The sequence below is a fragment of the Myodes glareolus genome, chromosome 7 (genome assembly GCF_982192425.1).
Source record: "Myodes glareolus chromosome 7, mMyoGla1.1, whole genome shotgun sequence".
NCBI lineage: Eukaryota > Metazoa > Chordata > Mammalia > Rodentia > Cricetidae > Myodes > Myodes glareolus.
In genome coordinates, this window is record NC_142032.1 from 62,571,496 (window position 1) to 62,595,996 (window position 24,501).

General features: G+C 48.9%; 1 protein-coding gene across 3 annotated transcripts in view; it reads left to right on the top strand.

The window, feature by feature from the left end:
• Chid1 (chitinase domain containing 1) overlaps positions 1–24,501 on the top strand; it is a 38,686-nt gene that overhangs the window by 12,977 nt on the left and 1,208 nt on the right. For all 3 annotated transcript variants that reach the window (XM_048458165.3, XM_048458166.3, XM_048458167.3), the window contains 4 exons: positions 1,036–1,097; positions 4,984–5,076; positions 11,685–11,786; positions 12,774–12,929. In XM_048458165.3, the coding sequence (XP_048314122.1) occupies positions 1,036–1,097; positions 4,984–5,076; positions 11,685–11,786; positions 12,774–12,929 (413 nt within the window). The remainder of the gene's footprint in view (positions 1–1,035; positions 1,098–4,983; positions 5,077–11,684; positions 11,787–12,773; positions 12,930–24,501) is intronic.

Below are 24,501 nucleotides of genomic sequence, written 5' to 3' on the forward strand. Positions count from 1 at the left end.
CCATGCCCAGTGCCTCTTTAAGGGAAAAAAAAAGAAAAGAAAAACATTTATTTATTTTTGTGTGCACATGTATAGAGGGTAAATGGCACAACTTATTTGTAGAGGGCAGAGAGACAACTTGCTGAGTTATTCTTTTCTACCTTGTGAATTCCAGACATCAAACTTAGGTTTTCAGGCCTGGCAGAAAGCGTCCTTACCTGCTAAACAATCTTAGTGGCCTTTTTTTTTATTTAAATTTTTTGGGACAGGGCTGGAGAGATGGCTCAGAGGTTAAGAGCATTGCCTGTTCTTCCAAAGGTCCTGAGTTCAATTCCCAGCAACCACATGGTGGTTCACAACCATCTGTAATGGGGTCTGGTGCCCTCTTCTGGCCTTCAGGCATACACACAGGAAAAATATTGTGTACACAACAAATAAATAAATAAATATTAAAAAAAATTTGGGGGGGACAGTATCTCACATAGCCCAAACTGACCTTTGAATTCACTATGTAGAGCTGAGGCTGGCTTCGAACTTCTGATCCACCAGCCTCTTCCTCCAGGACTGAGATTACAGGTGGTATGACTTGGCTCCTCTTGCCTGACTTTTTTATGGATGTCTTCTTGTGCAACCTGTGTCATCCAGGGTGGATAGCATAAGCCCCACTCAGACTTCACCCACTCTTGCTCATAGCCTTGGGAGTCCCAAAAATGGGATAGTTTTTGTCTCTAGGCCCAGAAAGCTTCCTTTGGCTAAAACCCCATAACTCTCCCTGGGGTGGGCCCATCCCTGCTGGCCATCAGTATGCCTGGGCTACAGCAAAGGTGGAGAAGTGTGAGCATCTAAACACCTTTGCTCTTCTGGCTGCTATTTGGTACCTCTTCCCCATGCTGCTTGCTTCAGAGGAACTAATGAATGTGTAGTGCAGACTTAGGTCTTGCCTTGTGAGTAAGTGACTGGGCTACTTTGCCAGGTGGGCAGAGCCAGTGGCTTCTTTCCTGTCTTCCCTTAGTCCTCCTAGCTTCCCATTTCTCCTCACTTACCTATTTCTTTCAGAACCAGCATTTTGATGGTTTTGTGGTGGAGGTCTGGAGCCAGTTGCTGAGCCAGAAGCATGTGTGAGTGGGAATGTGGGCCCCTATATTTGGAGGAGCCTGAGGGAAGACCAAGGGAGAGGGAATAGGCCTGGGAGGGCCTTCCTTCCTCAGCTTCTGGCTTCTGGGTTGGGGATGAGACCCTGCAAAAGCAGAAGCCAGAGACCCTACTCAGAAGCCAGGAATAGCCATGAGGCAGGCAGATTGTCCTGACCACACCATTGTGCTAGTCTGGAGGCCCCTCCTGAATGGCTAAAGGAAATGGGGGACCATCACCCAAGAGGACTCAGTGGGAGAAGGGTGGCCAGGTCTATGGTACAGATGTCCAGCTTGAACCCAAGTAGAGATTTCCTCACTGAGCTCAAAGGAGACTCCCAGGAACGTTGAAAAGAGGCTGATTGAGTGTGGCCAAGATCTGGGGTGTGATGGTCAGTGTCTACTGGGGAAAGAATGTCCAAGCGCTTGAGAGTTGTCTGCTGGGAGGAGGCTACAGAAGCCCTCATGTCTCCTTGCTCCCATAGTGCCGGCAGACAATGCATCTGAAACTCACTTTGCCAGTGAGACCAGGAAAGGAGGGAATTGTGGAGAGTGCCCGCAACTCCAGCATAGCTTGAGACTGACCGTAGCACTGAGGAAAGGCCCCTCCTCAATCCTTAGCTCAGGCTCTTTGGCTAACCTGAAACAGATACCTCTTCTAGCTCTGCCAAATTGGGAGTTCTGCCCTATAGAAGATGACACATGAACATTTGCCCTGTTTAGGGCTCGTGCTGTCTGGGCACACCCTCAGTAGAGGTTTGTGCAGCCCGTAACTGCAGAGCCCAGGTGTTTGGGCAGTAGAGGAGTCAACTCCACCTTCTCTTCTGTGTAAGGGAGTCCACTTATGCTTCCTAAGCCACAGCTTAGAAGTGGCCAAGCCGTTCTCTTGTCTACAATGTTCTGGGCTCCCTCCCTTGTATTACTCTTAGAGGCTTTGCTGTATACAGAAGACTGTATCAACTCTGCCCACTTGGAGGCAGCATCCCCACATGATTCTCCTGTGGTCTTCAAGGGAAGTCCTGGTTTAGATGAAGCACTGTAGGGGCAGGGATGAAAAGGACATTTGATGAAGGGATATCCAGGCCCTCCATTCTGAGAGCCCAGAGGAAGGTATTCTTAAAGCTAGGTGTGCCTGGGCCTTGCCCTTAATGAAAGACCCCAACCAGGGAACACCACAGGAGAAGTGTGTTCCTGAATTACTGGGGAACCTTCTGCCTGCAGTGCCCCTGAAGGACCCCAGTTCTGACCTGAGGGTTAGGTGCCCCAGACTCTCAGCCATGTGACATCTCCAGGCCCAGCTTTGTGTCTTTGCTGGGCATAGAGCCCCATCAGTGCTGACTCTGCTGCCAGCCATCCCTTCTTTTAATTCTGGATCTATTAATCAGAGATTAGCAATAATTCATTTGTGTTTCAGCACATTAAGTAGGCAGCAAGTTACAGCTCCACTGTGTCTGGGCTCCCAATGGATCATTAATATCAGATAGGGAGGTCTAGGGGTGGGAGTCTCAGCATCCACAGTAGGAGCGGGGAGGAGGAGGGGAGTGGAGGATGAAGGTAGGAGCACCCTGCGGCATGGGCCTTTGTGCTCCAAGCAGTGGACAGCTGTTTGCAGAGCAGTCATGGGGCTGAGGCATAGGTAGTGACCAGGGTCCTGAGCAGCAAAAGCCATCTGGTTTGTGATTCCTTTGGACACTGTCCCAGGATGGACATGGTTGTGGGAAGACACAGTGGGAATAGTTAGGGGGACTACTGCTCTGACTGCCATTTCCTGCCTCTCACTATGACAGGCATCTGGTTCGGATTTGAAGAGCTAAGTCAGCCTGTTTTGGTACATATGTGCTTGCCCTTCATCCAAGGTGATGATCGGGCCCATGACTCTTTGTCTCAGGAGACAGCCCAACTTTCCCAGAGCATAGTGGTGTGTCAGGGAACTGTGTGACTCATTTCTGGGGTCTTTCCTTCACATTGCCATATGTCACAGTCATCTACTCTTAGGCTGATGCTGTAGACATGGCAGGAGTGGCTAGAGGCCCTTCAGGGGACCTAATTTCAGGTACCTATGAGAGCAGGTTCTGCTAGGTTCCTGTTCTGCTTAGGTTCCCCACCAAAGACTCTTCAGGGAAGGAAGCAAACCCCCCGATCCCCATGAAGTACCAGTGTGTTTGCCCCTGAAGTAGGTAATGTTATGGGCAGCAGTCTGACTTTAGCCAGCCCTAATCAGGAATTAATTTTATTCACAGGGCTCATCTCAGTAAACACCACGGGTCTTATAGTAGTGATCTCTCCCAAAATGTGAATGGCAGCAGTGGCAGGGGAAGTGATGGCTATTGAAGGCAGCAGTAGATTTTTGGGTTTGTCAGGTCTATGGTAACCTTGTCTCTGGAAGATGCTGGCCTCTTGGTAAGGTTGGAGAGAAACTGCTAACCAAGTGCCTATTTTCTGTGCCCCTCAACTAGTCTCATCCCAGTGTACCAGCCCAAAAGCTGGGCTCAGTGGCTTCTAATCACATGCATTGGCTACTACTAGGCACAGGCTCAGAGACAGGCTGCCCCCAGGATCTGTTATCTGTTGACTGGGTCTTTTATGGGAACACTACTACTTCCAGGCCTTATAGAGTACTCTTATAGAGTCCCTGCATCCAGAGTGGCTATAATGTGGGCCTTTGAGAGGGATGAGGTAGGCTTATACTTGGCTTCTGCAAACCCCTGAATCAGTCTTAGCCCCTCTTAGTCCTTAGGTCTTGGATGTCCTTGAAAAAGATCATCCTGCTGTTTGTCCTACAGTTAGGCAGAAGGGTTGTCTTTGGTGGGGTTGGCTTTCCATATTCCTGGGTTTCTGACAGCATGGACGGCATTCTCTTGGCCCACTTGCATAAGTGGTGTACAGGAAGTGTGAGGATGGGCTGCCCCAAAACTCTGTGTCATACTTATATTGCCACCTGCAACCTGCAAAGTCTATACCAGAGCAAAGGTCAGACAACTGGGACTTGAGTGCCCTTAGCCCCTTGTGGCTAGATTTGTCACACTAGAATCACCGATACGTTGAGAACTTACAGCTAGCTCAATTTGGGCCACATCAGAAAGACGGAAGCCATTGCTGTCCAGTAGTTGGCCACAGAGAGGACTCCAGACTGTTTGCAGAGATGTACTAGGGGCAAGTCTCACGGCCAGTTAGTTTGACCCTGCAAGTGTAGTACTTGTCAACCTGTATGCCATTGGAGCTGTTCCTGAGGGTGCGTACAAGAGGGAGGGAAGACCTCCTTCACACGGTAACAGTAGAACCTCCTGAGTTGCATTGGGCCAACTCCTGTAAGATGGCCACCTTGAGGGAAGCAGCTGGTGTTGAGTATGTCACGGGCAGTCCATTAGAGGCGTCAGGAGTGGGCTCCCAGCACATGGACGGAGAGAAGCTGACATTTGTCCTGAGGTCCACCACCAGCTGTCTCCTCCACCTTCTCGTCTGGTTCCCCCATCTCTTGCCTCCTGTTTTTCTGTATCTATTCCAAGTGTCCTACCCCATCTTCCTTCCCAGGGCCTCTACCTGGTTTGTTGCTCAAAGTATTTTGTGCTGTTTCTCAGCCTAAAGGTAACTAGGATTCCTCTGGGTCAGTGTTCTAGGCCCTTAAGTGATCCCCAAACACCCCTTCTCTTGGGATACCCAAGTATGAGGAAAGGCAAGCTCAACTGGGGTATGGTCTCCTTTTCGTCAGTCCCCTTCAGGGATTCCCAATGAAGGGTGGATGGGAAACCCTGTGACGGGACTTGGAGTTCTTCGATAGAGCCTAGGGCTAGGATTTTATCTTATGTTCTTGAAGCAGTGGGTGCCAGGGACCCCCACAGTACTCTGGTCTAATCTTGATTCTTGGTTTTTGCAGAGGCCTCATCCACATGCTTACTCACTTGGCTGAGGCACTGCACCAGGCCAGGCTGTTGGTCATTCTGGTCATCCCACCTGCTGTCACCCCTGGGTAAGTGTACTCTAGTGGAAAACAGGTGGTCAAGGGTCCACCTCTCATCAGCATGAGCTCCTCTCTCAAAAAAAAAAAAAATCTCTGGATGCTAATTACCTTCTGCTTGGGTTGTGGGGTGGGAGAAGCCAACTTGCAGTTCTAACCTGTTTTGTCCCTCAATATAGGCATACTATTGAGAAATTCGTCAACATGAGAATCTACATGTTTAGATTCATTATCTAGCTCTGGGACTCCGAGACACTAAGTTCAGTGCTTAGGCTGTCAGTACTCACTATGCTTATAACATAGTACACTATAGCTGGGCAAGCTGCTGCCAGCTGGGGCTATTGAATGGACCTGGGTGAGCTTTTGTTCCAGACTCTGATTCTTTACCGTTCCCAGCCCTGTGAGACAGCTCCTTTGGAACCTTTGGGACAAGATGTAGTGACCTGGGTACTACAAGTGGAGCTAAGGCAGTTGGATTCCCATGTCCACCCTGCCTAGAACATCTCGTAGAAGTCACCAGTGTTTTGCTTAAAGATAACAATACTGGGAAATAGGAGACTCAGAATTACCTGGGGGTAGACCTTGGGCACAGCAGGCAGAAGCAGGAATGGGACAGGGAAATGGGGTAGAACTATTGTGTGGGAGTCCTGGGAATCTTTGTGGTATCCACTAGCTTCCACGGGCAGCCCTATCTATTTGGCCCTTAACCCCTGAGATGGAAGCTGAGCTCCCTGACCTACACATTGAAAGAAAACACCCTTCTCTCTTTGAGCCTTCAGCTGTCTGAAATAACAGTAGCTGGATGTGGTTGGATATGCCTCCAGGGCCTGTGTTCTCTCATTGGCAGGCTGATGGATGCTTATAAAAGAAATGACTTGTGCCTTGCATGTTGGCAGATCCCTTTATTCCAAGCACTTAGGAGTTGGAAGCAGGCAGAGCTCTGAGAGTTCAGAGGCAAGCCTGGTCTACACAATGAGATGTCTAAAAAAAACTTGAGTTAATGTAGCATCTGCAAGGTGCGTGGGCAGCTGATACAGACACTTGTTGCTGGAAACCTACTCTGTGTCACCTAGTGCCACCCATTACTACAGATGATACTACTCAAGCAGACCCACCAGCCCAGGGTGGTTTCCCCATCCCAACCTTGAGGGTGCCAAGGCTCTTTGAATGGCCTGGATTTTTGCCTCTTGTTTGACTTTTCTCCCTAAACCTCTCTCGGCTCTCAGCCCATTAAGGGGGCACAGTTGAGCACAGCTGCAGTCTCTCCACATTGGTTTCAGGCTCATCCCAGAAGTGCTGATGCAGAGTGCAGTGGGCTCTGGTGCCTCTAGGTAGGAACCTGGGAAGTAGAAAGCATGAGGGCTGTCTACCACTGTGCCCAGGAGTGAGCGCTTGTAGCGATAGGTGACATGGGGTAGGTCTCCAGCAGCTGGCATCCTTGTCAGCTGCCTAAGCATGGTGCAGGTGCTACATTAACTCATCACTTTCTGAAATTTTGAGTCAGCATCTCACTGTGTAGCCCTGGCTGGCCTGGAGCTCACCATGTAGATAAGGCTGTGTCTTTATGTATGGGACATGTTTGTGTGGTGGGGCTCTGATTTTTTTTTTTTTGTCCTTTTTTACTTGGTGTTGTGTAGGGATGCTCCTCATTCCTGCCTGGGACTCAGCTCTGAGGATCCCTCCCTACTAACACCTCCCTTTACTGTGTCTGCTGAGCTGACCACGAGATGCTAAGTGAGGAGGTATCCATCTCTGCCTTAGTGGATCCCAAGTCAGGTCTGCACCTCTAGCTCAGTGATCCCATCCTTGCCAGTGAGAAGAACCCAAGTCAGGGGTTTGTCCAGGGACTGGAGCCTGAGTTATTCTCCAAGCTGCATCTTTGTGTGGAGCACTTAGAGTGACACCCTGATCTTTGAGCTTGCCTAGAGCTGGTAAGGATGGAGCAGAGTGGACATTTTCTTCCTCAACTGAACAATCAGTCATTCAGACCTAGGGGAGCAGAGGCAGCCTCTCAGAAGGGTCTCCAGAACTGTGGTCTCTCTGCCAGGTGCCATTTTTGGACCTTTTGGTGTATTGTTGACTGGGGTGCCATAGCTGGGTGGAAACTTAGAGTGGACAGCTCAGCACCTGGGCAGTTGATGAGGCTCTGGGAGCTGCCCTAAGAATCTGGTCAGGGTTAGGGTGCCAGATTTTGAGGAGGATCTCTCAGCTCAAGCATCTTCACCCGAGCTCCCAGTCCTTTGCTGGAGTGGGTCCTGTCCTGGAAGCCGAGGCCAACTCTACCATCACTTTGCAGTGACTGAGGCACATAGTTTACCCCACGTAGCCATGGGGAGAGGGATTCTGGAGGGCTCCCAGAGGGAGGGGGACATCTGTAGCAGCTGGAAGAAGGACCAAGAGGCGGTAAGGATCTGAGGGGAAGCAGGGCACTGGACTGTTTGAGGCCCTGTGAATTTGGGGATCAACCCTCTGCCTTGAGTGGAGAGGGATACTAGAACCCTCAGTTTCTGTGGCGGCTCTGCTGGTACTACTCCAGGGCATGAGAGTGCTTTTTTGTCCTCCCCCACCCCTTGCTAGAGAGCCACCTCTGCAAGGGAGCCCAGTCAGCAACTGTGCCCTGCATCTTCAGCAGGACACAGTCATGTTATAATTCACCTCACAAAGGCTAAAACACAGCTCTGGTAGGGGGGAGGGCAAGAATTGCTTCTCAACATCAAATGAAAATTCACTTATATCCTTTGTCACCAAAGGCAGGTTAGGTCAGAGCTGCTAGGGCTGGCCTCCAGCTGTGCTACCACAGCACTGAAGAGTTTTGGAACTTGCCCTAGAATTGGGTAGCTCTTTAGCCATGCTGACCTTGAACATTTCTTCCAAGGTCATCTGGGTGCTGTTAGCAACATAAAAACCAGGGCAGAGTGGCAGCCTTGAAGACCTAGTTTAATTAGATCCTCAAACCTGCAGGGGCCAGCAACACACCATCCTTGGGACATAGGAAATATCAGGTCTGCTTCTAGCCAGCTTCTTGGGTTTCTCAGGGACCAGTAACATACTGTCCAGAGTGGTGGTGAGGGGTATGGCAAGGTAAATGCCAGGTCAATCTCCAACGTTTCCTTGGCTCCTTTACCTACTGAGGCCTCTTAGGTTGATTACAGAAACCATAGGACAACAAGGCCAGGCAAGATGGGCAACAGGGACTGGTGACTGTAGGGTAAACCTGCGCTAAATACCCACCCAGTTGTCTTAGAAGTTGGACAGGGAGTTGATTCACCACCCAGGGGCATGGAGAGACAGGAGTCAGAGGCAGCTAGGGTCACAAGGGCAAGGGCAGGAGGTTTCAGAGGAAAGTTGTGGGACAGCTCCAGGAGGGGTTGTCCTTAAGTCTGTGTACCTTCTGTCTGGCTGTAACTCCAATGTGGAGCTGTCAAGTATAGATGGTATTAATGGGCCACTGAAGGAGGGAGGCACACACCCTGTGGGCTGAGGGACAGCGGACAAAGGTTTGTATATTGGGCTCTCCAGAGTAGGAAAGGGTGCTCTATTGCTAAGATAAGGTGGCCTTGGGGAATGATTAAGAGTTGACAGCTCCTCTGTCTCCCCTGAGGTTGCAGGCAGTAATGAGTGAGGCCAGTGGGTTCATAGCTGCATGCCTAGCTCTCACAGTGTTCATGAGTAACTTATTTTTTTTTTTGATTTTTTTGAAACGGTTTCTTTGTGTAGCCCTGGCTGTCCTAGAACTAGGTCTGTAGACCAGACTGGCCTTAATCTTACAGAGATCCACCTGCCTCTATCTCCCAAGTGCAGAGATTAAAGGTGTGTCCCCCACAGCTGATTTATCATGAATAACTTCTGCAGGCTGCAGCTGCACTGTGTGCCCCAGCACTATCTGGACTTTTTCCCTAGCTGTGGGGTGTCTGGATAAAGGGCCACATGTCTAGAGAAGCCTAGCTCAGTGTCGTTATAATCCTGCTCTCTGGAGAAGAGAGGCACTCATCACTGGAAAGAAAGGGTAGCCTGGGTATTACCCCCATCTTAAGTCCTTGGTGGGCACTTAAAAGTGTCTCTCTGCTAGGGCTGGATTTCTTCCTTATTTGCCATCCTCTGAATAGGGACTGACAGTAATGTGTTTTGTTATATTGTTTTCCTCCCTTAGAAATTAATTCAGAACATGAGGTTTTAAGCAAAGAGTAGTAATTTCTGTTTATTGGAAGTCATGCTGTGTGTGGCTTCTTGACAGGCTATTTTTATGTCCCTCTAACATGTATGTCCCCCTTTTGTCCTGGTGCTGTGGATCAAAGAGAAACAGCTCAGTGGCCAGGCTTTCTAGGACTCGGGGGCAAGAACAGGACAGGCTGGGGAGGGATGGCTCTAGCAACAGCCTCTGCATAGCCTTTCTTCCTCAGAGACGGAAGAGGGTGACGCATTCCTAGAGAGCACCCAAGGACATAGCTAGAAAGCTGGGAAAGGGACAGTAGGAAGAAGAGGCCTAGCGGCATCCCTTCTTTCCTGTTGATGGCCACCACCCTGGGCGTTGCTCCATTTCAGGACAGTGTTGGCTGTGTTCCTGTTTGTCTTTGTCTTGTCATGACTACTTAAGAACATGGTTTTTCTTACATGTCCTTGTTGCCCCAGCCTATTTAGTAGGGTTTTATGAGGGGACCTCTGGGAATAATGTGTGTCCCAGGAAAGTAGTCCCCATAGGGTCCCATGGTCTTCGCAGCATCCGCACCTACTCCTGTCCCCTGTGTTCTGTCTCGCCTTGCAGCTGGGTTTGCCTCTCCTTTGGTGTCAGAGCCTCTGACCACCCCTGTTCTCCAGGTGCTCCTCATGCCCCTGCTCTCAGCCATCCATTCCTGCCCTGCTCAGTGAATGTCCCAGTGACACAATGAGGGCAGGTGCTGTGGCAGCCCTGCCTGGAGAAGCTAAGGTGACCACTGGGGTCTGTGCCTAGAGACAGTGAACCCAAAGGTTAGATGACAGCAAACAACACTGTGCACTGGAACCATCTGTGCCTGGGCAGAAGCGTGTGGTGATCAGACCTTTGTAATCTACTTTGAACGAGCAGAGTGCCCTCTGGCCTGGCCTTCACCTCTGGGTGAGGTCTGACTTAGTAGATCAGCTGCTCCAAGAAGCACAACCAGTAGGGGGTACCATTCTAGGTTGCAGGAGCCCAGACAGTGGGCAGGGCTGTTATCTAGTAGATGGCAGATACTGTCTGTCTACTTTGACTAGTCGCTGTCTACAGTTCCTTCTGAGCTTCTGAGCTGGGGTCCGAGGATACTTGCAGCCTGACCAGTGTGATTTAGTAGGGGAAGAGGTTCTTGTTGCTTCAGACTGGATCCATGTCCCCTCCCTGTATAAGGAATAAATGTCTGTGCAGATCTATCCTCCCATTGATAGAGGCCTGCTTTTCTTCATGGTGGTACTGCTGTAAGACTTCAGGGATAAGCGTTCTTTCCCAGCATTCAGTGAGGCTACAGATCCTTGTGTGGGACTTTGCCAGGTGTAGCTGCTCTGCTTCGAGCCTTCTAGGCCCCAACAGCCTCTCGCTCAAAGGCTTCAGCCACACCTATCTGAGCCTTCCTCCAGCCATACAGCTGATCCTTGTCACAAGATCGGACTAGGGAAGGCTGCTCCTCCGCCAGCCTCCAGCTCCAGCCACTGCCTTTCTTAATGAGCCATCAGATCTAGAAACAGCAGAGCCTGACATATTAGGAGCCTGTAAACATTGGTGGGTTCTTGGATGAGGGTCCCACATAGAACAGGCAAGCTTTTTCCATGCTGAAGTCTGTCTTAGTTACTATTCTGTTGCTTTGAAGAGAGCATGACCAAGGCAACTCTCATAAAAGAAAGTATTTAACTGGTGACTTGCTTACAGTTTTAGGCTAGTCTATAGTCATCATGGCAGGAAGCTGATAGGTATGGCATTAGAACAGTAGCTGAGATCTTTACATCCTGAACCTGAACTGCAGGCCAAGAGAGAGCGCACACCTGGCCAGGCTTTTGAAACTTCAAAGTTCCCCTCTCAGTGACACACCTCCTCCAACAAGACCACACCTCCTAATTTTTCTAAACAGTTCAAATAACTGGTGACTAAATATTCAAATATATGAAGGAGCCCTTATCATGTTTCTGGATTGAATGTTTGAGCCCGATTTGATTGGGAGCGGAAGTAAAAGCAACTGTTTTACTACAAGGCTAAGATAATGTGTTTGCAGAGGCCCAGGCCTGGGGACATGGGGAAAGTGCTTATCCATGTCTGGGCAACACAGACCTCTGTGAGTCTGTGCTGTCCCATATGTTCCCACTATGGATTGGTTCTGGCACGGGGCTGAGTCCCAGGTATGTTGTGCAGCTCTTACCTCTCTTTCCCACAGAGCTTTCTAGGGGCAAGGAAATAGGGATATCTCTGTTTGACTTCAGCCCTTATCCTAGTATCTGGAGTATGGATGGCTCCAGCCAAATAGCACATTGCCCCCATTCCTGAGGGAAAGTAGCCAAAGGTCCTCATAGAGGGAAGAGAAGGGGTTCAGGCTGAAATCCCAGACAGCATGTTTGATCTGACTCTGACTGGGGAAGGCCATACATAGTAACCCGAGGTAGGTATGCTTGTCTTGTCACAGGACCGACCAGCTGGGTATGTTTACACACAAGGAGTTTGAGAAACTGGCCCCTGTACTAGATGGCTTCAGCCTCATGACATACGACTACTCCACATCACAACAGTGAGTATGCACTGGTAGGATGCTGTAGGTACAGGGAGTCTTCAGGAAGACACAGACCTGCACCGTGGTCTCTCAAGCAGACATTTGCCTATCTGCTCTGTGGCTCTGCATAGATGGACAGTCACTTTCTCTGCACCTGAATGCTGCCAGATGGAAACAGATGGTATTGGGCCTCGTTCTCAGGAGAGGTGATTCTTCGGGCAGCCTCTCCCTGGGGGTGCTTTGTTACCAGTAACATAGGCAGAGTATGTCTGCTGCCTTGGCCCCAGCTGCATGGCTACTGACCCTTCCTTGCCCAGTATTTCAGACCTGTTCCTACTGCTCTAGGGATGGGGAGGTTACACATTAGTACTCTGTCCCATTCAAGGACCTTGTGGGTCCCATCAAAAAGTGCTGGGGCCACTTTACCTGTGGTACTTCAATGATATGTTTATGGTTTAAAAGAACTGTAACGTGTTCAGAGTCTCATTTTTCTAAGATTTATTTTGTTATTTTTAATTATACAAATGTGTGTGTGTTTGGGGGTATAAGCATGTGTGTGGGTTCTCGAGGAGACCAGAGGTGTCAGATCCCCTGGAGCTGGAGTTACAGGCACTTGTGAGCTTCTGGATGTGGATGCTGGGAACTGAACTCAGATTGTCTGCTAGAGCAGTGTAAACTCTTAACTGCTGAGCTCTCTCCGGCCCTGATTTTTTTTTTTTTTTTTTTTGTAAAGACAGGATTTCTCTGTGTAGTACTGGCTGTCCTAGAACTAGCTCTTGTAGACCAGGCTGGCCTTGAGCTCACAGAGATTGCCTGCTTCTGCCTCTTAAATGCTGGGGTTAGAGGTGTGCACCAGTATCCCTGGCATCCTCATTCTTGAGAGGCATTTGCTATAACACAGAAGGAAATGGGTCCAAGTGGATAACCTAGAGGACCAGACTCTAGTCAGACGCAGGGCTTCTTACCGGCTGCTAACAGTGGCCCCATTCTCCCTTTAACTTGCAGGCCTGGCCCTAATGCTCCATTGTCATGGATTCGAGCCTGTGTCCAAGTCCTAGACCCCAAGTCACAGTGGCGAAGCAAGATCCTCCTGGGGCTGAACTTCTACGGCATGGATTATGCAGCCTCCAAAGATGCCCGTGAGCCTGTCATTGGGGCCAGGTAAGCCCAGGGCCCTCCGGGTCACATTCCAGGTGTGGTTAGTCATAGAGGTGTAGGTTTCAATCCCTGGGAAAAGGGAGAAAAGTTGGGACTGAGAAAGGTAGGGGTAGGTTTCTTTGGGCTTTGCAGACTGTGGGGTCTGAGATATGGGTTGAACAGAAGGCCTCCGTTCTCTGTTGGACACACCCCAGGCCTGTGAGGGCTAGCAGCTTCCCCACAGTGCTGGTGTCATCGCCAAGGTCTGCGTCGATGGTGCAGTTGTCCTGCCATTGGGGACAGGGTTGGATGTGACATGGCTTTGTGCGAGGTTTGTCTGGGCTGCCCCTGTGTCATGTGGGCAGGGCCAAGACTAGCTCCTTTCTGGTCCCATCATTTCCTCCAATTAGGATCTCTTCCAACATCTTGGCTCTGTGGTTCTAATAGTGTGAGCCCAAGCATCTGTGTTTTAAAAGATTGCTTCCACTTTCTCCCTGTGATTTTCCTGTGTGCTCATCCCCCCACTGCCTCCAAGCTGCTGTTGGGTCTCAGCAGTCTGGGCAGCCCCATCTGTGTCACCTGTGCTCAGTGTTCGTCGAGCTCTCCATGGGCTGTGCACTCACACTTTTCATTCTTTTTCGAGACAGGCTTTCTCTCTGTAGCCCTGGCTACCCTAGAACTTGATTTGTAGACCAGGCTGGCCTTAAACTCAAGAGATTCACCTGCCTGTGCCTCCTGGGTGCTGGGATTAAAGATGTGGGCCACCACCACCTAGCCACACTCAAGCTTTTTACCAGATTTGGAAAGTATTTGTTAATTTCCTCTACTTTTCCTCCCTCTCTGCTCTCTCAGACAAGAATGTGTGTGGCACATGCTGGCCTGATTAGCTTGCCCCTTGGCTCCTGAGGTGTATTAGACTTCTAATGGTTTTATTTTAATTTTGGTTGCTTTCTATTGCTGTCTCTGAAGCTGGGTTTTTTTCTTTAAAAATATTTATTTAATATGATACTGTGTTCTGCCTGCATGTATGCCTGCAGATCAGAAGAAGGCATCAGATCTCATTACAGGTAGTTGTGAGCCACCTTGTGGTTACTGAACTCAGGACCTCTGGAAGTGCAGCCAGTGCTCTTAACCTCTGAGCCATCTTGCTCCAGCCCCTGAAGCTGGTTTCTTTTGCCATTCCCTCATTGCTAATAACTCTACCCCAGTCCTTTTTGTCTCACATCTATGAGGTTTCTAGTCCTTTTTTGGTTTGCTTTGGTTTGGTTTTGGTTTTTCGAGACAGGGTTTCTCTGTAGCTTTGGAACCTGTCCTGGAACTAGCTCTTGTAGACCAGGCTGGCCTCGAACTCACAGAGATTAAAGGCGTGCACCACCACCCAGCTACCTTCTGAGAATTCTGACTTCTGGGTCAGAATTGGCCTTCACTGGTGACTTCTCTCTCAGTGGGGGGATGAAGGGGTAGAGACTGTTGTATGGCCCCCTCTGAGGTGTCAGATGTGCTGAATTTTACTATTGATTAGCATTCTTACAAATCTGGGGCCTTTGTTCAGGGTTCAGCTAGTGGCTTCGAAACCTAACTAGCCATGATGGTGCATACCTTTAATTCCAGTACTTGGAAGGTAGATTTCTGTGAGTTTTGGGACAGTCTGATCTATGTAGCAAGTTCCAGGCCAGCCAGGGATAAGTACTGAGACCCTAATTCAAACAAAAATAAGCCATTTAAACTACCTACTTTCAGCCGGGCAGTGGGTGACATACACTTTTAATCCTAGCACTCAGAGGCAGAGGCAGGCAGATCTCTGTAAGTTCAAAGCCAGCCTGGTCTACAAGAGCTAGTTCCAGGTCAAGCTCCAAAGCTACACAGAGAAACCCTGTCCCAAGAAACCAAAAATAAAATTTAAAAGTTAAAAAATAAATAAATAAACTACCCACTTTCCTAGTGATTTTCCATGGAGAATGCTGTCCAGAAACTGTGATTTGGTTGTCATTGCCCCTTGGGTGCAGCTTTCCTGGTGGTTTCTGTAGAACCCCTAGGCACATTCTGTGGAGAGTACAGTGCACATCACCAAGGGCAAATGAGAAGAAGTCAGGCTACCTGCCTTGTGCTGAGTGCTGATACTCTATTCAGTCTTGCTCCAAGGTTTCTCTCCATCTTAGCTCCAGGACAAAGACAGAGGTGACTTCAGAGGTGACATGGTTGGCCTTTGACTGAGCTTGCAGTGAGTGGAAAAGTTGGAACACTTCTCAGTGGCCCTTGGTTGTCTGTATTTTGTGGAAGTGCACTCATCAAAACTAAGACCATCTTTCATCCGACCACTCTTCCATTGATCTCTCCATGGTGGAGCATTAGGGTGAGCCATGCTTCAAAGCCATGGGTGGGAGTTCTGTCTTCCCTACACATCTGTGCTCCTCTATATCCACACAAGTGTTCCCGGCAACAGCAGTTCATCACAGACTTGAGTTCTCCTCGCTTGCTGTGTCATGAGCCTAGGTCTAATAGCAGACAAGGTAGGCAGGGTTGCTATCTGAGAAGGGCCTTGCACATGGGGCAGATAGGGTGGGAAGTTGGTCCAGGCCTTGGTGGCTGGCCACCTGCCTCTCACAGCTATGTCCTCTGCCTAAAGATGTGTGTGACAGGAACTAGACTACTCCTGCTCCACTTGGGAGCACACGTATCTACACACACTGTTCTTAGCCCCCTGGCCTACCAGGATTTGCTCAGCTGGGGAAGAAAGGTACTACCTCTCATTCCTCATCTCGCTAATGGCTCCCGTGAGGCAGGATGAGGGCATGTATGCTCCAACCTGGACATGGGCCTTCCCAAAGGAAACAATTAGACAAAGAAAGTGGTTCCCCTGAGCTAGGCCTGGCCAGCTGATTGCTTTTGCTAGCCTGCTTGTGCAGAAAGATGCTGCCTGCCCAGCCTCACCTTGTCAGGGCTGCAGTATGGATGCCCACTCAGCAGAGCCACTTCCCCCAAGGCTGGAATAAATAACCAGCCAGACTTACACAGACATCCTCATGACTGCAGAACCAGCCAGAGCACTGACCCTGCACACTAACTTCTGCCTCTAGGGTACTTATCAGGAAACATGTGGCCCTCACCTTGGTTCTGTCTATGGGGCTGACCTGCAGGGAGAGAAACCTAGGAGGACACAGCAAGAATGCCCCACGGGCCCTGCTGCCTGCAGGTAGTTTTATGTTTGGTGTCTGCTAGGGCCTTTTCTTGGGAGATCTCTGGCTCAGGACTGCTGACGTTCCCTGAGTGGGAATTCAGTCGTTGCCAGGCTTTCAAATCCACAGAATACCCTTCCTGATGTCACCTCACCTACAGTGACATTTCTGACCCCTTCCTGCAGACAAGTTTCCTATGCTTACCCCTTACACCACCCCTTAGAACCTGTTCCTTTACACCCCATGGTCGTGCCTCCGCTGTGTGGTGTCCACTCTTGACTCAGAATTCAGCTTTCTAGGAACACAGGATGAGATAGTCTTCCTATTTGGGGGTGCCCTATGGGGTCTTCTCCTTCCAGTGCCTGAACTGGGGTTACTCATCCTTATTTCCAGAAATGTTGTGCTTTCAGCTCAGAGCCTTCGCTCACCCTCTGCCTTCACCTTCTGCTGTTGGCACCAACTTTGTTTCTTATGATGTCACTGTCAACTGCAGGTGGACCTGTGCCTTGGGTAAATCAAATTGCTGCTCCCAGCCCATACACACTTGTGTACTTATGCCCAGTGACATTGTTCACAGGGGCCCCTCCCAGGCCATGTTGTTCCAAAGTGAAGAACTCCCATCCTTTTATCCTGTGTCTCTTGTGCTGGGATGTGTGCAAGGCAAGGTGGCAAGACAGGAGGAATCCAGTACTGTGGCTCTTCTGTGTCCCTGCTGTCACGGAAACTATGTGTTCTCTTCCTTATCTCATTCTCCTTGTTCTTATTGCCTTTTGTTTCGGAGATAATCATGCTCTGTAGCCCAGGCTGGCCCAGAACTTACTCTGTAGCTCAGGCTAACTTAAAGTCTAAGGACAGTCCTCATGTTTCAAATCTTTGAGCTAGCTCCAGTTCCCAGATCTTATTGTCTGACAACCAGTGCTGGGGTGAAGGGTTCTTTCCCCTTGAGATCCCCAGGTTGTGATGTAGGCACCCTGGCTTTAAGTGGCTTTCACTGACCAAGGTTAGACCCCAGACATGAGTTCTTCTGCCAGGACAGGTAGTAGATCAGGCTAGTCAGCAGTTCTTGTCTCCATAGAATAGACAGTACTCCATTGGGGAGGGCATACCACAGACATGAGAAACCCCGAGAGGGGACTGTGTATCTGCTAAGAAGCCAGTGGAGATTCATCCTGAAGTGTGAGACCTTTAAACCTATGAAACCATGAATGTCTGACTCAAGGTTTTGCTGTCACAGGGAAGGTTTGGGGGTGGCTCTGCCATCAGCTGCCATCTCCTCCCAAGAGATGTGGGTGCTGGGAAGGGGAGAGTCTCACCAGTGTCCTTCCTGTGGCAGCAACCCTTTGACACTAAGTGTCAACTTCATTCCTCCTTCTGTCTAGGGCCCAACCCTGGCTGCTGCTCACCCACCCAATTCTCTTAGATTTGTGTGTGAGGTCAAGGGGCCTGTCGCAGACAGGGCCTCTACAAGGGTTTTCATTGACTTTTCTTCCCAAAGCATAATTCTTTCAGATTGATGGCACAGGGGATCTTGGGCCATAGATCACAGTCTCTTCCCTGTTGTGGCCCAACCCCTGTGGTGGAGCTGAATCCAGATAAGCGAGGTAGCCGAGAGGCAGACAGACCTGTCCCCTGCTGACAAGGCCCAGCTGCAATCCCCTAGGCCCCAGGCAGGAACAGCGTCTAGGCCCTAGGTTCTGGGGGAAGGTGTTGGGGACAGACTGTCTAGGGTCTAGCTGCTCCTCAAGAACACATGTCAGTCACCTGGATTACCTCTACTAATGCCCCCATTAGGGCAGATAATGACTGGGCGACATGCAGGTGAGCTTCTTCAGGTCTTTGGGATTCAGTTGCTCCTTTTGTGAGAATCCAAGCAGGGTCTCAGGACGATCTGCCAGCCTACCTTAGCCTCCATCACAGAGCCCTAGTCCTCTCCAAGGGAGATATGGTTCAGCCTCTTACCATCTGCTCAGCTGTAGATGGAGCCAAGGCTCTGAGATGGGGTGATTAGTCACCTTTCTCAAGCCAGTGCCTGTGGATGTTTGTCTATACCAGCCAGGCAGACATCTGTTCCCAATGGTGGGATCTACAGAGTGGTGTCCCTTTTCTATATGACCAGGACTCCTAAGGAAGCTCTGGGATGGCCTGCTCATTGCCTGACTCTAGAGTTATGGCACCCCCCTCACAGTCACAGTAGCAGAAACTGAGGTTTAGGGTACCTATCCTGGTCCCCTCACTTGGCTAACTCAGCATTAAGTAAGCTGATTAAGCATTACAGCCACTGCACATACACTTACTGGACAGCTATCTTCTCCCTTCTACCCTGTGTAAGCTGAACTCTTGTGGACTGTGTCCCCCTGGCTCCACCCTTCCTCCAGGCCATAGAATCATCCTAGTGATGAGCCATAGTTTACTGACGTGATGAATCAAGGCCAGCTGGCCAGGAAGTGTGTGGGCTCCTCCCAGCATGGGCTGTGGATGCTCCTAACATGGTGATGCTGTAATTATCCTGTGATACATTTGGAAGCCATCATGGTCCAGGCAGCCTGTCATATGGAGGCCAGCCTTGGTGCTAATGATTATCTCTACCCTGTGATGCAAAGGCGAGTTCCATTGTCAGCATATTTGATAACTTTATGTCCTGTGGTGAGAAGACCTAACTATGGCAAAGCTAGAAGCCAGATGAAGATGAGACCTGGCGGCATGGTCCTCATTCCTACCCACCCTGCATATGCATCTCTCACACTAGACGACCCAAGAGAGATCCTGGGCCACCTCTCTGAGTTCCTCCTTGCCCAGCCCCAGCTGACTTTTGCATATCAATGTGTCCAGAACATTCTGAGCAAACCCGCTTATACAGCCCTGCTTTTTGTTGTGTTTATGAAATTATTTAGGGGATATGAAAGCACACATATGCCATGGCGCTTGTATGGAGGTCAGAGAACAACATGCAGAAGTTGGTTCTCTCCTTTCACCATATGGGTTCTGGGGATCAAATCTGGGTCATCCGGCTTGGTGGCAAGTACCTTTACCCATGAGCCATCTCACTGGCCCTGTTTTTTTTCTTACTGGGGGGGGGGTTTCGAGACAGGGTTTCTCTGTGTCACAGTACTGACTGTGCTGGAACTTGCTTTTGTAGACAGGTTGGCCTCAAACTCACAGAGAACCACCTACCTCTGCCTCCCAAGTGCTGGGATTAAAGATGTGTGCTACTGCCTCCTGTCCCTGATTGTTTCTGAAATTAATTTTTTTAATTTATTTTTTTATTTTATGTGCATTGATGTTTTGCCAGCATGTCTGTGTGAGAGTGTCAATTCTTGGAATTACAGACAGTTGAGAGCTGCCATGTGGGTGCTGGAATTGAACAACAGTTAGTGCTCTTAACCACTGAGCCATCTCTCCAACCCCTTAAATTAATTTTTAATTTGTTTTTATTTTTGATTATGTGTATTGTGGTGGGGGTGTGTGTATGAATACAAGTGTCAGAGGTTATCAGATGCCCCTGGAGCTGTGGTTAGAGGTGGGTGTGTAGGTATTGGAAACTGAGTTTGGATTCTTAATTGCTGAGCCACCATTCCAGCCTCTATTTTTTGTTTGTTTGTTTCTGTTTTTTGAGACAGGGTTTCTCTGTGTAGCCCTGGCTGCTCTGAAACTCACTCTGTAGACTACATTGGGTTCAAACTCAGAGATCCACTTGCCTCTATATCCTGAGAACTGGGATTAAAGGAGTGTGCCACCATTGCCTGCTTCCAGTCCCTGTTTTTTTTTTTTAAGTGAATTTTAAAAAGTTTTCTTAAATGTATATATTGTATGTTGAGCGTTTTCTGCTTCTTGTCCTTATCCCTCTTTTCCTCACCCCCTCTGCCTGTTTTTAGTCTCTCCTGCCCCCTAGACAGTTGGACTTCAGCTTTTGTGTGTGTGTGATTTTATGCATTTACATAAAATTTAGGGATCACAAATAAGAGAAAACATAATACTTCTCTGAGAGTGACTTAATTCACTAAAATGATTATCTCTGATTAGATTCATTTTCCTGTAAATAATGTGGTTTCATTTTCTATTTGACAGTCCTGGTTTTTAGGAGCCTCTTGAGCAGATCCAAGAAAAAGGCTTTTTGTCACCTGCCAGCTCTGCATGGTCAGCCCATGATACTGGCCTCGCTCAAGGCCTTTCTGCAGTTCACCCTCAGCTCAGGTGCCATATGAGGGATATCCTAGGGAAATGATGGGTCTCCCTCTGGACTGAGCCTGTAGGGCTGGCCCCTGGGCAGGTCAGTGGGGTGGAAATGCCAGACCTTCTGTCCTGTAGGGGTGACTCCAGCCTAGCTTTAAAAAGTTTACTTTTGGGTTAAGAGTATTCACTGTTCTTCCAGAGGACCCTGGTTCAATTCCCAGCACTCACATGGCAGCTCACAACTGTCTTGGCTCTGACACCCTTACATGGACATACATGCAGGCAAAATACCAATGAACATAAAATAAAAAATAAAAATAAATAAATCATAAGTAAAAGCAGGGCAGTGGGCCGGTAGATCCCTGTGAATTTGAAGCTAGTCTAGTCTACAGAGTTAGTTCCAAGACAGCTAAGGCTACACAGAGAAACCCATCTTGAAAAAACAAAACAAAGATTTACTTATTTATATATTTTTTTAATTACTTCATATGTGTGGGTGTATGTACACATGTATGCCTGGGCACCACATGCATTCCTGGTGCCCGCGGAGGCCAGAAGAGAGTACTGGATCTCCTGTAACTGGAGTTACAGACAGTTTTGAGTTGCCATGTGGGTACTAAGATTTGAACCCTGGTCCTCTGGGAAAACAGCCAGTGCTCATAACTGCTCAGCCATCTCTCCAGGCCCTGTTTATTTATCCATATGTATATGACTATTCTGTCTGCATGTATGTATGTGTACTGTGTTCATGTCTAATGTTCACAGGCATAAGAAAAGAAATCCAAAACTGGAACTAGAATTATGGACAGTTGTGAGCTACTATGTGGGTACCAGGAACCAATTTTGGGTCCTCTGCAAGAGCAGTAATGTTGACAGAGGTTTCTGTCCCACCCAGTCCTGCAGCTGTTTAATCCCAAAGAAGACACACAGAGGTCTACATTAATTATAAACTGATTGACCTATTAGCTCAGGCTTCTTATTAATTCTTATAACTTACATTAACCCATAATTCTTATCTGTGTTAGCCACGTGGCTTGGTACCTTTTCAGTGAGGCATTCTCATCTTGCTTTTTCTTAGTCTGGGTGACAACTACAGACTCAGCCTTTCCTATTCCCAGAATTCTACTGTTCTTGTCACCCCGCCTATAGTTCCCGCCTAGCAACTGGCTAATCAGTGTTTTATTAAAGCAATACAATATAAGTGACAGGGTACAAGACCATTGTCCCACAACACAGTAAGTGCTCTTAACTGCTGAACCATCTCTCTAGCCTGCCCCAACATAGCTTTTGTTGGTACTGACCTGGCAGTGTGTCTAGCTGTAGTCAGTTCTTCATGGAGCTGCCAGAGATCCATATACAGATGAACCAGAAAAGACCAAGTGTCACAGTGTGAGTTGTGTGTGGTTGAACCTTGTTCTGAGTTATCACTCTAGGCCGCACCATGGAGACTGAGGGTCCCACTGTCGATTGGGTCTGAGACTGGAGTTCCTTCCCGGTCTCTGAGCAGTCTTGTCCTCTGGCCCTGTCCATTAATCGCAGTGTACTCACTAGGCTCTGGGCCAGGAAGACCTGAGAACCATTTTATACTGGAAACATCCTCTATCCCTGTGCTCTGAGCTCCTCTGGAAAGTGTCTAGGTAGATTTTCACACTTGCTTCCATCAGCATGCTGACCCTGTCTTCTAAGGCCTGTGTCATCTATCATACCCCCCATTTCAGAGTGAGCAAATAATATATTCATAAAAGTGTTTAACTCTCTCCAATTCCAGGACATTTCATTACCCCCCCCAAAGAAGCCTTTTACCCCTTACTAGTCATGCCTCAAGCATGCTGACCCTGTCTTCTGAGGCCTGTGTCATCTATCATACCCCCCATTTCAGAGTGTGCAAATAATATATTCATAAAAGTGTTTAACTCTCTCCAATTCCAGGACATTTCATTACCCCCCAAAGAAGCCTTTTACCCCTTACTAGTCATGCCTCAGTCTCCTTAGTTCCTGATGACCTCTACCCTGGGTCATGTCCCTGAAGATTTGCCTGTCGTGTTACATGAAAGTGGAATCATTCACTATGTAGTTGAGGCTTTTCTTAGCTTATTGAAATGCCTAGTCCTTAATTCTCCTTTCTTGAAGTGGCTGTTGTGTCTCTGAGCTGGTCCCAACCCCCAGGCTCAGGTGTAGTCTTCCTGACTACAGGCATTCTAGCTTCTTCCATCTTCAATATTCACTGTACCTTCCTGTAGACTTCAAGTGGTGCCCATGACCAGCGCTCCATGCCATCCTCTGTTCACCTTTTCCGTATCTCTCTTCTCACGGCATGTTTCCTGTCATCCTGCTTGCTTATACCTGAGTTCAGAGATGTGTATGTATGATACTTGCTGTTGTGCCTAGAAACCTCGCCCCTCATAAGCCCTACAGGTCTTTGTTTCTGCTGTGCTTGGGAATTGGAGTATAATTCTGAGTGTCTGTCCTGCACCCATCCCCAACATCTCTGTCCATCCTGCAGGTATCTGTAGACTGACTTCTGTTACAAGGTTATCATGGGTGGCCTGGAAAGGAGGCATGCACAGGAGGCCCTTGGCTATTGCTTCTGTCCTTGATATATTGGCAGCTATACCTGGTTCCCAGAGCAGTCGCACTTCTTACACCTTCACCTGACTCTGAATTCTTTGTCCTCAGAGCCTGCTTAGAGAAGCAATTCCTGGGGTTCATGCTGAAGGGTCCTTCTGTTCTGATCACATCCTATAGGGCCCTATTCCTATAGGGCCAAGCATACACACATACACTAGCTGAGAAGGACCCAGTTCTCTAAAGTATATTGACTGAGACTCAGGAGGCTGCAGGTCTTGTGAGGGTGACCACAAAAGCAGGAATTGCAGTGTATGTGACCATAGGCCCTAAGACCCCCGACCCTATGACCTCTGCTGCAAGCTCTGTACATCTCTGGCTCTTCTAGAGAATACCTCACCTTAGCTTGGGTGGAAAGCCACAAACTATGTTAGTACTTTCATTGGCATTTGAGTCAGGTGGCCAAGTAGTATTTGGTCCTCTTCAGGGAGCTGATCCCCACAAACCCCTTAATAGTTCCTGAATGATATCCCTCCTGAATAAGCACCTGCCTTTGTTAAGTTTTAAGGAGGGACCAGTGAAGACCAGAAAGGCATGGAGAACAAGCTAAGCAGAATGTGTTTACAAAGCCTGCATGGAAACACAGGCCTGTTATCTTAGCACTCAGCAGGTGGATTGTGAGCTTGAGTCCAGCCTGAACTACATAATGAGACTGTCTCCAAAACTAGGTGCCCACAGAACCATAGTGCAAGGTGATTCTTGCTACACTGTGTAGGGAAGACTGCAGCTACTCAGGTTACCAGGTTACTGCCATGGACAAGAAGAGGGTACTTCAATGCCCTGCATTCGTTCCCTGAGGGGTGGCTACCACTGACTCTCCTTTCCCAGTACTGCCTCTGCCTTCATTTGCTGTGATCTGCATGCCACTGAAGAACCAGTTTGTATCAAAGTAGAGGGACAACAGTGCTTTCCCAGGCCTGTGGAGGTGGAACTGTGACCACAAACTCACTACAAGAGTTCAGCTTCGGTTGAGGTGGCCGTGAACCAGGCTGTTTAGTTAGAGCTATTTGTTCCTTTCTCGCCTTGGTCCCTGTGTCTTATTTGGTGTCTAGGAGACCCTAATACCTGCACAGTAGCTCCCATTCCATGTGCCCTGAAGCCAAGGCCATTCTCCAGGAACAGCCTCTGGAGCACAGCTGGATAAGATGACAGCTGTTCAAGTCTCCAAGATACCTTGGTGCTGCTGGGGCTCTACCCTGACCAGCACAGTAGCCTGCCTTTGTCAGAGCCTAAGACAACCATAAACCATAGCTCAGATCTAGAAGGCAGCTCCTCTGCTACTCTTATTCCCCTAACTCCCACATACTAGAGGCTTCCATGCCTCACAGATCAGCGTGTAGAGCCTCTGCTGCCCACTCTGCTTCTCTGAGAACGCAGGCTAATAGCCCCGAAGGCCCTCCCACCTCAGGCTACAGCTGCATGTACACTGTGACCATGCTCCTCCTTGATTGTGTCTGCTGGACCAAGGAGAACTCCCGGCTCTAGACAGAAGAGAATGTCCCAGGCCATCTATTAACATGCTTGTGGCCAAGGCCTATAGCTAGTAGGGACTCTGCTCTGGTCTTAGATATACAGCATGTGATGGATGGACCATGTGCCCTGGGTCCTCCTTGTATTGATCCTCC